This window comes from Gymnogyps californianus, chromosome 3 (assembly GCF_018139145.2).
Source record: "Gymnogyps californianus isolate 813 chromosome 3, ASM1813914v2, whole genome shotgun sequence".
NCBI lineage: Eukaryota > Metazoa > Chordata > Aves > Accipitriformes > Cathartidae > Gymnogyps > Gymnogyps californianus.
Window position 1 is genome coordinate 40660313 of NC_059473.1, and position 14119 is coordinate 40674431.

General features: G+C 35.8%; 1 protein-coding gene across 7 annotated transcripts in view; it reads left to right on the top strand.

The window, feature by feature from the left end:
* CEP170 (centrosomal protein 170) overlaps positions 1-14119 on the top strand; it is a 105292-nt gene that overhangs the window by 26831 nt on the left and 64342 nt on the right. For all 7 annotated transcript variants that reach the window (XM_050895220.1, XM_050895221.1, XM_050895223.1 and 4 more), the window contains exons 3-7: positions 4191-4280; positions 10021-10099; positions 10720-10778; positions 10892-11054; positions 13191-13325. In XM_050895220.1, the coding sequence (XP_050751177.1) occupies positions 4191-4280; positions 10021-10099; positions 10720-10778; positions 10892-11054; positions 13191-13325 (526 nt within the window). The remainder of the gene's footprint in view (positions 1-4190; positions 4281-10020; positions 10100-10719; positions 10779-10891; positions 11055-13190; positions 13326-14119) is intronic.

Consider the following 14119-nt stretch of genomic DNA (forward strand, 5'->3'; position numbering starts at 1 on the left):
GTTGTGTACGCAGCCATTAATGCCCAAATTAGAATCTCACTTGCAAATGAAGTGCCTATAAACCTATTTTTATGTGTATTACTCGGAATGTAATATCTCTAGTAAACTGCATTTGGCTCTCAACCTCAGAAGGCATCCAAAAGTTTTATTGGTGATGGAAATACTTTGTCCTGTTAGAAAGTAGTTGAAAATACTCTTAATTTCTCTTTAAAGACAGGCAGTATGATGTCTTGATGCTTTATGTGGGAAGTATTAAAAAAACCCTAAACAAAACAACAAACACACACAACCCCCCCCCAACACCCAAAACAAACAAAAAAAGCAACCAAGACCCCCCACCCCTTTGGTTCCTGCCCAGAAGATTATAATCAAAAAATGCTTTTATTTTACCACTAGCTGCTTGTAATGGGTTGTTGTCTCTGAGTAAGGGAGCCTTTTCTTCCTTCTCTCTCCCCTATGCCATCTCCTGTCCATGGTTGATCAGTCCTTAGAGTGAAGCTGAATAGTCAAGCATTTGTTATTTTGTGTTACGAAACTTCAGTCATCATCACCTTCAAAAGTAGCTGCCTCTTTGATTAATATTGTGAATAGATTCCAGTCATTTACAAATGTTATTTGTTGTGTATTGACTTCAGAGGTAGTAAAAAGAATCAAGGGGCCTTGTGATTTTCAAGAATATTCTCGTTAGCCTGCTGTTATGCTAGGTCTACATGCCAGCATGGCTGTAACACCACATACTGCTTCAGGGGGTGGAACCCACCAAAAGAGAAGCTAATAATGTGTTCTTGTTCTGTATGTATAGCTCTTTGTGTAGGACCTTCCTTTCCACTCTTGACAACTTGGTTTTTCTCTTACTGCAAAGTATGTGGACAATGCATGATAAAGAAAGCAGAACTTCATGCTTTTATTCATAATCTCTTGACAGAAAACATGTTATAAAAGCCTTATTAAAAAGCATTTAACTCTGTTGCATGCTTGATAGAATTAGACCTCAGATCTGTACCTAACACTGTTCTTCTAAGAGGTTTTGTTCTTGTCTGGGAATACAGATTTGCTTTACATGTGTTATTTTGTAAATATGCTCAAACATAGTGTACAGTCTTTGTATTTAGCTAGCTGCTCCAATGCATCACCCTGCTTGTGGATAAATACCACATTTTCCCCTTCTTTCACCATTATGTTTAGAAAACTTTTTGAATCTTGATGCAGAAATCATCTCCAAGGTAAAAAAATCTACATTATTCATAATATCAAAATTATTTCCAAAGAATACTACTCTTATTTTCTGTATTTGAACATTTTCTTAATTGTGTGGATTGAAGAGTGTTTGTCTAAAATAATGCCAGTTACAAATTTATTTTAACTGAGGATGGAGTTTTCCTCTTTATATTCATACAGCTCTTAGCACAGTTATTCTGTGATTTTTTGTTATTTCTGCAGTCATATATAAATCTGTGTACTGGATCTGGCTGGGTTGGGGTTAATTTTCTTTATAGAAGCCCTTATGGTACTATGTTTTGGATTTATGACCAAAACACTGTTGATAACACACCAGTATTTTAGCTATTGCTGAACAGTGCGTGCACAGTTTCAAGGCATTCTCTCTTACTCTGCTCCTCGTACACACACATGACTATGGGGGTGCACAAGAAGTTGAGAGGGAACACAACGAGGACAGCTGACCCAAACTGACCAAAGGGATATTTCGTGCTGTATAATGTCATACTTGGCAATAAAAACTGAGGGAGGAGGCTTTGGGGAAGGTAACCAGTACTCAAAGACTTGCTGGGCATTGGTCTGCTAGTGGGAGGTGATGAGTGATTGCCTTTGCATCACTTGATTTGTTTTATTTCTTCTTTCTTCTTCCTCTTTCCTTCGCTGCTTAAGCTATCTTTGACTTGACCCATGAGTTTTCTTGCTTTTGCTCTTCCTGTTCTGTCCCCCATCCCACTGGGGCAGGGGGGAGTGAGTGAGCAGCTGTGTGGTGCTTAGCTGCCAGCCAGGGCACCACGGTCTTATAAAAAGTAATTTTGATAGTACTTAAATTTGAATGGAAGGCTGCAATAACAAATCAGAAGGAAAAATGGCATTTGAAAGATTTGTACAGTCTTTGCACCTGTAAAGATCGTCTGCAATGAATAAAAATGTGTCCAGTTATATTCAAGTAATCTGAGCCTGAGGAGAACCTTCATGTTCTGCAGAATCTCAGGTGTTACTCTAAAAGCCACGATTGAGTAATCATTCTTACCATTTCAGAAGATGTGACAAAATATCATGAAGCTTTAAGGATTTTTTTGTGTCCTTTCCATTTTAGCTTATTTTTAATAGGATGTAGCACATCAGGATAATAAAATAATTGATTACTAATACAATATGTATATGAATAACATAATTGAAAGAAGTTCAGAAATTTTTCTCATAACCTAAGTAAAGATAGGATAATTCTTGTGCTTGCATTGCTGCATCGAGTGTAGAAAAGGGTAATCTCTGCTTGACATTGTAGGCTCAGCAGAACACCCACATCAGTGAGTTTGATTTTATTGAGATAGCTTGTTTTCACTTGAAGAAAGGTTACTAAGTTAGTAGAAAATGAACTATACTGGTATATCTTCATCTGCCATTAAGAACACTTAACTGATGTAGTATACTAGTGCAGCTTTTATTGGCATGGACCTTGTTCATTTGTCTGTCTCTTCCTTAATTCTCCCCTCCCCCTTTATATCCTGCCCCCCCTTCTATACCCCTCAAGACTGCAGAGCAAATTGGCTCAAATTAAAAGTCTAAAAATAAAATAGTAAGTATAAGCAGAAGAGGACTGATTTCACTTCTTTGAAGAGAAAGTGAAGCAGTCAAAAGAGGGCATGGAAAGGAAGAATAAAGAAGTAAATTGAAAAGAAGTAAGAAAAATAATAGTAGCAAGTCTCGAGAAATGGAGAAGGAATGAGATGATAAACATGGGTTTCTGAGAAGAGAAAGCATTTCCTTAGGAGTCATGATTGCATGTTCTGATGCCTTGAACTGGGTAATGCACTGGTAACCTGGGACTCCTAGAACTGACAGACTGCAGGTGCTGGTACAGAAATAAGCACCGAAGTCTCGGACAGGAATTTACCATTCTCAGTGCTATATAGTCCTGAACAATGAGTTGAGTAGGAAGGATAGAAGATGCAAACCTGAAACTAGAAAGAATGCTGTTGGAAGAAATCTGCTGCTATGCAATCATGTCAGGACACTGCGCTCGCAGAATTACCAGCAAACAGACTGAGATCAAGCATGCACAGCTGGGGAAGATGAGCTGTGGGCTCCATCCAGTTGGGAACTCTTCTAGATGTCAAGGTGCTGACCACATGCATGTGTGAAGGAAGCCTGCATCCAGCCCCACCTCTTCCTTGCTTGCAGTCAGCACCTCAGGCTGCAAACACTTGGCCATGGGCAAGTGCTAAAAGAGGGACTTAGCTGTTAGGGAGGTGGTGTTCTCAGAGGAAATAGTAACAAGGATTGTTCCTGATCTATGGGTTGACATTTGGATGTGAAATAAAGAATTAAGTAAATAAATAAATGCTGAAGTGTGTAAGGAAGGACTAATAAAGAGAGTCAGAACTGATGGGAATAGTAATTCAGGAACTGCTCAGACATTTAGTGAAGAGGCTATAGCTAATTTGTTTAGGAAATTGAGATCAAGGACAAAAAATTTGTATGCTTGTATACTATGGTAAGGATCCGAGGCAACATAATGGAAGATTTACTGATGCATGACAGGAAATGGTGTGTTTCAGAGAGAACAGCAATGCCACAGAATCATATTCATGTTTTGAAAGATGCATGTAGTTAAGGAGAGAGAGAGAGAGAAATAAAGGTGAAGTTGATGATGTTAGGTTAACCATCAGTGATACTATGGTGAACTGCAAAGAAGAAAATCTTTGATAAGATATGGCTGGATCTGACATAATCACATTTGGGGAAACATTAAGAAAATAATTCTTCTGAATTAATTTTAGGATTCTGCTGTGGGCACCCAGGGTCGGAGTTGAGTATGGTTAGAGACTGAGTTTTTTCATATGTGGGACTAACTTTTTTATATAATTTGAATAAATGTGCTATGTAGGAAGAAAATAATCACACTACTTTAAGAAATAGCCATTAATGATCTGTTTTTGAAATATTTTATATAATTTTTTTATATATTTTAGTCACGAAGTGTGGACAAGCAACATGCTGTACTTAACTATGATGCCTCTATGGATGAACACTTGGTGAAGGATTTGGGCAGCTTGAATGGGGTAAGTTAACATCAGAAGTGGATAGCTCCCCATAGTCTTTTTTTATGTTTGTTTGTTTGGGGTTTTTTTTGAGCAAAGACAGTATGACTTAACAAGTGTATGTTAATGTCTTTTTAATGCAAGATTGGAAATGGGGGAACATTCAAAAGGAAAATGTAGTTTTTGCAGGGGTTTTCCAATGCCTGTTATTTAAAGGGCTGCGGTAAATTCCGTTAATAAGAGGGCCTTGTCGGTAGGAAAAAAATCAAAAGAATAAAAAGGAATATGTTACTCTTCTGTATTTCAGAAATGTAGAAAAAAAAATAAAATCTTGATTATATTGTAAAAAAAAAAGGGGGGGTTTCAATCTCTAAAATGTCTGGCTAAGAAATTGATTTTTATTTCATATACTATTCCTTTTTCCTCCCTTTTTTGTACAGAAAAGAATGTTAAACTATACTTCATATGTGAAAAAAAAATTTAAGTGTGCAATAACCATGTTGTATGTAAACCTGTTTAATTCTATATTTGCATTTAGTTTTTCAGTATCCTTTTTGTCAAAATGTCTATGAATAATGCGTAAGTGCCAAGTTATTATACACTAATATAGGAAAAATGCAAAGTTACGAGCAAAATAAAGTTTTGTATGACATTTACGTTTTAAGGCTTTTCTAGGAATTGCGTATACAATATTCTAGGTAAGCTTCACCTTTTATAAATGTTTTGAATATTATAATAGATTATTAAAAACTTAGTAACTTTGTCATATTTTTGTAGCCCTGTAGATACTTCTTTATGAGCTGTTCATACACACTAGCTATGGTTGTTATTTTCTATAACTTTAAATGTTTGGCTGTGTCATGAATGTGTACAGAATAAAATCGTGAGTTCATCTATGATTGCTTATTTGAATTAATATTTAGAAAGCTACTGGTAGTGAATAGCTTTGTCAAATGTTTAAAAAAATAGAAGATAAAGAAGAAATCTCAAGTTACTGCCTGTTAGCATTGATTTAGGTTTTGGTGTTTGATCTTGAAGTGCATTTCAAAATAAAAACCCTGTTAGTCTGTCTATTAGCTTTTCTGTATTTTAAGGTAACTAACACAGCCTTCCGAAGAGTCAGAGTCTCAACTCTACATGAAACCAGTATAACCTGAGGGTTATATCCTTTGAACAGTTGTAGATGTATAAGAACTTTGCTCCTTAAATATTTAATATACCTCTGTACTTTGAAAGTCAGTGCACTGTTTCAAGGCAGTGATCAAAAATGAATTCAGCGCAGTCATTTTTTTGCTGAGCCATTTGATTTTATTCCCTAATTCTGTTACTCCTGTAGTCAATAGGCATACGTTCAGATTTTCATTGCCTTGTCACAAAACTTGAATTTAATAAACATATATGTTAAAAGGCCTTCATTCGACTCCTTTCTTTGCCTCTGATAAAGAGCTTTCAATTATTTGCTTTGCTTGATCTGATTCGTACTCAAGTTTGAGGTGTCAGTTGCTCTATAGCTGTTTACCCAGAGACATGAAAGGAACTCTTTCTTCCCACAGTTTTGCGACAGGGAGTATTAAGTCTTAGGAATTCAGTCCTTGCTGTTTGTCTTCGCAGTGCTTCCCTTACTATCTCTTTCCAACTGTCCTTTTCTTATATACCTCTACCTACCTGGTTTCAGGTTGAAAGAGGAAACACACAATTTTGTAACACCATACTTAATTGTGTGGCAGAATGATATATGCAATGCCTGCGTATTGTGAACTAAAGGCAATAATTCTTTTAGTCTAGCTACTATTTCCACTGAGAACACCACCTCCCTAATAGCCAAGTTCCTCTCTTAGTGCTTCATCAGCTTCTACCTGTTCTTATTTTGCTTGCTTCATCAAGAGCAAACGTTTATTTTGGGTCTACCCAGTTAGTCCCATTTCTTTGGAGAACAGATATATACTTTTCTTAGTATACAGGACCACTCCATTCCTGGTGTAATGCACTTTAACCACTCAAGATAATTCAGAGTTTAAGGGGAGATGGCTACAACCAATACATAGGGCTTTTGGTTTGTTTTATGAGTCCCAGGTAATTTTACGAGATGAACTGTAGTTGCACCTGATGCCCTAGTACCTGAAAATTCTTATCTGTATGGTTGAGTCACACTCTGTTCAGTGAAGAGGTTACAGCAGTCTTCATCCTGGACTTCATACACCTAGATTTGAAAATAAGGTAAAAGTAAATTTTAATCAGATTAACATGATGTAAAGTTTTATTTCTAATAATCCATCATGACTCCTCCTGGTCATTCCTGCTTATCTTTTATTTCATACAAAAAAGATTAAGGAATTTCTCTTTTCTGAAGAAAATGTATACGGTTGCTAAGATATAATCTATTATTCCATCAGTATCAACAGAATTCAACTGTATTTTCTCCTTTGAATTGTGACCTCAAAAAACATACCAGAAAAATTATCAAACATCCATGGCCCTGTTGAAAAACATTCTTCTCAGGGATATTTACAGGATAGTGAAGTCCTTTCACACTGATGTTTTAGGACTGGATTGCAAAATGCACAGCAAACTTTGTGAAGGCTTACAGAGAGTTGACTCTCACTATTTGAAGAATAAAGCTTTGGGAATTATGTGAATATATAAAAATGTATATAGAGTGATTTAAAGGGGGAAAAGGATTCCTTATTTACATAAGAACTAGCTTTTTCAAGCTAGCTTTGTCTTGCATTCCCAAAGCCTGTGGTGGGATTTTAAAACTCCAGTGGCAGTACAACTGAAGCTCGGTTGTTGTATGCCATCAGTTCAGTCACGAGGATGGCTGTAGACTGCACGCACTGCCTTCAGAGTTCTCTGGGTTGAGTATACTGCATGCACATGAATTTCAGAACTCTGACCTGGGAGGAAAAATGCATACATACATATATACATACATGTCCGCAAGGCGGCCTGTATTTTGTTGATTCACTAAAATTCAGGCTACCTTGAGGATATTCTTCACATGGGTTTTTGCTCTGGACTCTCACAATGTTGAAGTGGAATAAATATGCATTAAACACCACTCAAAGTTTCATGCTTACAAACCCGTAAATAGTTGTACCTTTTATTCTTATTTCTCATGGAAGATATTTTCTATGAATTAGGTAAGCAATTTTTTAAACAATGAAATAAACATTATTTTCATTTAGAAAAGGAAAATAAAACAGAAGATCCCTTTACTATTTTGGGGAAGGACATTGTTTCTGTCTTTCCAGACTTCATGTAATACTAGATTTAGATGAACAACACAAGCGTTCAAAGATTCAGATTCTTGACTTAATTATTCAAGTTTATTTTTTGTGTGTGTCCTCCTAACTTCAAAGTGCTTAAAAAATGGCATATTTCAGCAGCTGCATTCGTTAGAAACGTGTACACGTTGTTGTAGAATTCTTAAGTTAGAAGTAGGATGATCCTGTGGGGTTGCAGTATTCTGAGTCCCCAAAACTGGCACAAACCAGTAGTAAATGTGTTTCAGAAAGACACCCTGGATATTTAATCTCCTATCTGTAGTATTAACATGTATGTTATGAAAAGTAAAAATGAGCAAGAAGCTGTAAATTCTTCAAGATACGGGAAAATATACAACTGATAAATAATTCATAAAATAACGGAACAGTCTCATACCAGCTAATCCATAAATATTTTATTTGCCTTGAATTTGCCCTAAATTAAGGCTTCATTTTGTATTTTAAAAGAAGATGAAGGAGGTAACACCAAGGAACAAGAGACTTTTCTCATATGGCTATTATTCATATTTCTTATAAGGAAGATGCTACATTCTTTTAAGTCCAGATGTTGCATTCTTTTCAGGTAAAAGGAGAGGGAAGATTTCAAGAAAGCCAGGGGAGAATGTAGGGGAGAGGAACTTAGAGTGTAAATTGTAGCTTCTTAATGCAGATTTGAATTGAGGCTTGAGGAATGGTTTAAGGCAAGATGCTGTGCAGAAGTTTTTTGTCAGCTCATGCTGTAGAAAGATTCTTCAAGGATCTGTAACTCTGAAAGTGTCTTAAGTATTATGCAGAGCTATATTTACTGTTTCCTTTTTTCTTTGTAGCCTGATCTCTAGTTTTTGTAATCAAGAGCTTAATATGCTATTCTGCTAGACAAAACATGTCTTCACCCTTTTATATTTCCCTATTACTGAGTGCATTCAGAAGATACTGACACAATAGAGAGTTTTCTCTGAAGGTAACAAGTTCAGTTTAAGAAACAATTCACTTTCACAGTTAGAGATTCAGCCTAATTTTGAGAGTTCTAAGAGCAGTGGTATGACTGGGGATGAGCAGAAGGGTCAGTTTGAGAGCTGTCATTGGGAGGTGGCAGGTTCTGGGAGAAGTCTCTACCTGAAGGTTTAAGCATCCCCCCCAATGGCAAAAGGGCAAGTTGTGAGAAGAATGCTCTCAGCTCCTGACACCCACTCCTACCTTAGCGTGTTGTCATCCTTGGTTTTGGGTATCTGAAGTCACCACATGCAACTTCAGGTCTTGCTCATGTTAGTAACCTGGGCAGTCTGCTTGATGCTGACAGCCTACCTTCCTTAGACTGTAAATCAGTCTTTAAAGATGCAGATCAGTTCCAATGAAGGAATAAACTCTTTTTTTTCCGCGGTTCTTACAAGGGCTTGTGCCTGTTTTAGAATTTTATGTAGGTGACTTTCTAAAATTTTCTTTACAGCTTGAATAATCTAACTTCAAGCCCTATTTATGTTCATTTAATTTTTTTCCCAGAGATGAAACTGTTTTCCAGCTCTTCCAAATTACATCTCTGAGATCCATTTTGGCTTGAACGTGTATTATTCTTCTTCCTTGCTGCCTCTGTAATATGTCATTGTATATATCTTGGGTGTTCTCTTGAAATTTATACCAGCATGTTTTTGCAAATTCCTTATTTTTCGCTGTGAGGTTTAATCCGGACCTTGAAATCGGAGTGATTGGTAATCTGTACTGCCTCTAACAGCCAACTGATATGGCTGGTGAAATTGGGCAAACTTTCAGGTACATAAATCCTTCTCCAAATCACTGAAAGCTTGTCTGATTTCTCTTAACTATGTTTCCAACGGTGATTTCAAGGAGAGGATTACTTACTGTACAGTAACTGAATTTTCAAAAGGTATTGTCAAGCCTACGGAATTTGCTCTGCTTTGCTGCTAGCTTGTATAATAATGTTATTTCTGCTTACAAATGTTGTTATACCTACTCTTTCAAGAGTCGCAATATATTTAATTCTTTATCACTGCTATTTGGAGTTACTCGGATGCACTAACTTGGTCCGTTTTTCCTTTAAGTCCTTTGACAGTGTTTAGAAAACTAAAGCTACCTCAGAACTGTCATATCCAATGTTAAATACTGTACAAATGTGATGATAAATCGTGACAGCTAATTGGGATTGAAAAAGCAAACTACAAGAAAAATAATGAGTGGAGGTGCTAATTTGAGGGAATGTTAATCAACAATTCAGTAAATACTGCTAACAAGATTAAACTTGTAAGAAACTTTTCAAGGCCAGTGTGATGTCAGCAGCCTGGTTAGCGACTGGTGTTTAACCTTTCTTTTGAAATATTTTGTGAAGCAGGTGGCAATTTGAGCTTATACTTTAATTCCCCAGTGAATCACCAGTAGAAAATTTGTGGTGCTGAAAACTTTCTTCTAAAATTATTTAAGTGATTTGTCATTTTATTATTTTGGAGTTTAACAGTATCTCTTTCTGTCCTCATTTATTTCTGTAGACGTTTGTGAATGATGTGAGGATTCCAGAACAGACGTACATCACTCTGAAGTTAGAAGACAAATTGAGATTTGGATATGATATCCTTGTCATAAAAATGCACAGTGTCGGGACTTGTTAGAAGTATGGTTGTGTTAAATGAAGGATTCTCATACTATTTGAGAAGCGACTTTGAAATATTTATTTCTCTCGTTACTACGAAAATGCCCATATTAGAGAAAATGGCAGGTTTTAGAATACTGTACCTTGGTCAGAACTATGGATAAAGTACATTTCATTGTTTCTCACTGCAAGAAACCTCAACTTCCAATTACAATTTAAAACCTAATGTGTAACTTCTGTGTTGCTAAGAAACATTACTTTTCTTTGAGGCACATACACAAATATTTGTATCATATGAGATTGTATACAAGTAGAGAAGATTACAAGTAATTACTCACCAAACTACTGAATGGAAAAAAAGAGAACTTGTATTATTATAACATTAAGGTATCTACTCAATGTTCTATTTACAAATAGTAAATAATTGTATTGTGCATTTGCTTTCATGAGTATGATTGTACATGCTAGTCCTAACAGTGACATATTTGTAGAAGTTTCACCATTCCAATGGCAGAATAGGCTGCAGAACTGTTGCTTTTCTGTAAAATCCTCTTGTGAATTGAGAAATCTTTCCAGTATTTTCCTTAGCATTTCCTACATACTAATCTTTTTACTGTTGTAAGGGGAGAGATGAGAGTCCCTGAAGAAGCACTTAAGGTAACAACAACATGCAGTTCCTAGATGTTCTTCTGTCACTGTGTAGTTATGGGTAACATAGGGCTTTTTCCCACTCTTTGAGTGTGTTTTTTTCTCTGTTTCATGTCATGTAGCATGAAAAATTCACAAGCCAACTCCAGTTATCCCAAAAATCTTCAGAGGCAGAAGGATCGAAGCAAACCAGCTCCAAAAGCTCAGAGTCCAAGGTAACAGACTCCACAGCTGAAGTGCACCACAAAACTACAGAAGCAGTGAAATCTGAAGAAAAATCAATGGGTAAGGTTCAGTTTTGCTGCAGAAGCACACAAACTTGGAAAGGATATTCATTTGCTTTGGTAGGATGCTTGTGAAATTCTGTAAATAGTAAAAGCTCCACATACATGAAATTTTAAACATACTGTAAGTATAATTAATAACTTTCGGAATTGAATTTCTGCCTTTTTTACTGTAGCATCCACATGTTAAGAAAACTTGTAAAGGGACATTTAATCAGCATTTATCAGATTTTTCCATTTCTCTTTTCCAAAATCACAAACTTGCAGCATTTATGGCAAGAAAGTACTATTTTTTGCAGTTTAACTGAAAATATTTGTTCAGGAACAGTTTGTACTTTTTACCACCACCCTTATCAAGTGCTCTTCCCCCCACCACCTTTTTAAACGGGCAGGGGTTTTGTTTGTTTGTTTTATAGATATTAGCATTCATTGTTAGATGTTTCAGGATAGAACCTAAGTGTTCTATCGTGGTTTAAAAATTTGTAGAAACTGTAGCTTCGGTCTTGTTTGCACATCATCTTTCATAGTTATGTAATATGTCATGGTGGCTCTGCTGTGGGTGTCAACTTCAGTGTGAGGCTTGCTAAAGTTTATTGTTCATCGTATAGTAACTTGCTGTGTTACCTGTTACTACAGGAGATAACCAAAAGAACGAGAAAGGAATCAGGTATTGTTTCTTCCTTAATATGGAGCTGACTAGGTCTGACTCCTCAGGTCAAGGCTATATGGTTTGTTTAGGTTTCTGGAAGACACACTTCAAAGAGTTCTCTTCCCCACATACAGGATTCTGTGGTATAACTAATTAACCTGTTTGTTTTGTTGGATGATCGAGCATCCTGTTAAGGGTACATAAAGCCTATCCGTTACTTCAGTGTTCCTATTCAATATGGCTTTTCAGCATTCGAGTCCTCTTAAATTTTCATAAAGTAGCACAGCGGGGTTTTTTATCATCATCTTCCATTTTTCTTCTCACTCTTACAAAAATAACGGTCAAAGTTAATGATAGGGATTTATATTTGAGTGCAACTCTCAGAAGCTTTTTGGTGATTGATTCTATCACTGTTGCTGTATATATGCATAGCTGTTTACCATTGCTAATTCAGTGCGCAAGCATCAGCCATCAAGTTTTTAAAAACAATTCAGCATTGACTAAAGTGTAATGCCGTTTAAAAAAAGAAGTACTTAGTATCTTCAAATCATATTGAAACTTTTGGCATGGCTATGAAATTATATATCATCTTTGGAGTGGCAGTGAATAAAACATTGAATAAAAATGTTGAAATTCATGATAGGCAAAGTAACAGACAAGCTACTAAGCTGGATCGAACAGATCATGTTATTTTATATAAAGACTGTTTAAAGTATCTTCAGAACATCTGTATGATACTAGAATAGCTAAATCTCAGTAGGGTGAAGTATTCTTCCAAGAGATCAGGTCAAAACTAATCCAGTCAATTTATCATCAAGGTAGAAATCTTAATTATATCAGTGGGTTTTTTTCTTATTTAATCTTTACATTTAAATGTGTTTAATCATGTGTATAAATCCTATATAAGAAATAGCATTTTTAATTGTACTGTAATTTAATGATTACCTTTTTAAAAAAAAAAAATTAAAAATGGTTGTGCTCAGTAATGTTTTACAGAAGGTAACTTGCAGCACTCTAGTAGCTGTCAGCAATTTGGAACCTTGGCAACATTGCAAAATTTGATCAGTTTTTCATGCAGTGAGTTCAGATTTCATTGAAAGGTCAATGTGGGTAAAAGTGAGAATCTTCTCACAGAAATAGCAGCAGACAGCTTTTAGGAATGTACGGCTATGCTGATGACTTCAAACTGAAAGGAGAAAATAATGTTTACAGATATATCAGGGTAACAATAAGAGATGTCAGCTGCCTTTGCAAAAACATCTGTGTCAGAAGTTTTGATCAGGTCATTAGTAAGCTTTTATATTTAGAACCCAGATCAGTTATCCAGCCTCCAAGTTTGTTTTGTACTTAGGCAAATGCATGCAACCAGTTCACTTCAGCTTCCAGCAGAAACGATCCAAGCAAATGACACTCTCTTCATGTTATGTTAACCTAAATATCACAACTAAACAGAAAAGTAATTTCCTCTGCTTTGGGCTGATTTTATAGATCTTTCTGCCATGCCTCGTGGGACACCTTTGTATGGACAGCCAGCCTGGTGGGGTGATGATGAAGCTGATGAAAAAAGTGGTTGTAAGCCAGATAGCAAGCATGAAGAAAAAATGCATGAGACGGGGGCTTCAGGTGAGTCTGTTGTCATATTTTTGTGGGTTTTTTTCTCTTTGGTAAGTGCATATTCTTGACTAAGGATCTAAACAGATATTAATGTTTGGAAGTTTCATAGACAGTTTGCATAGATGAAAGCCTATTAAAATTAAGTTAGTTGTTAAAATTTATTCTGTGAGAAACTGCATTTCCAGAGACAAATTTCACATATAGTGTATGAGTTTTCTAGTATATAATACAATTTGTTATCAGTAAATATAGAAAATAACGTTACCTGAACCACTGTGTCTTATTTATCAATTTAATCCATATCTGTCATTTTATATGCTTAAAATTAGAGATTTCATAGGGATATTTTATGAAAATAATTTCTGAAAATAAATGGTGCTATATTATTTTTGTATTTGACTTTTAGCTATATAAGGTGATCTATGCTAACATTCTCTCCTGTAATTCAGTAATGCTGCATTAGTGGGAATTGCAGTACATAGTTCTTGCAGTAAAGATTTGTGTAGTCTAAAGTTAAACTTGTAACGTTTATTTCCCCATAATACAGATTTTTTTTTTTTTTTTTTTTTAAGTTAGCTTGTCTGTACACAGTACGTATTGCCAAAACTTAAATCTCAATGTCTATAATTAGGCTTCTAAATCTATCATCAGTCACTGCCATTCTAATGAAGAGAATAACCTTAAAACTCAGGTTAGGACAAAATTCAGCCATGTTCATTTAGCTGTTTAGACACGCATTTAAGGCCCAACAGTTTTAAGTTTGCAGTTTTTTGAAGTACTTTAACTGGGGTGGGAATTTCTCT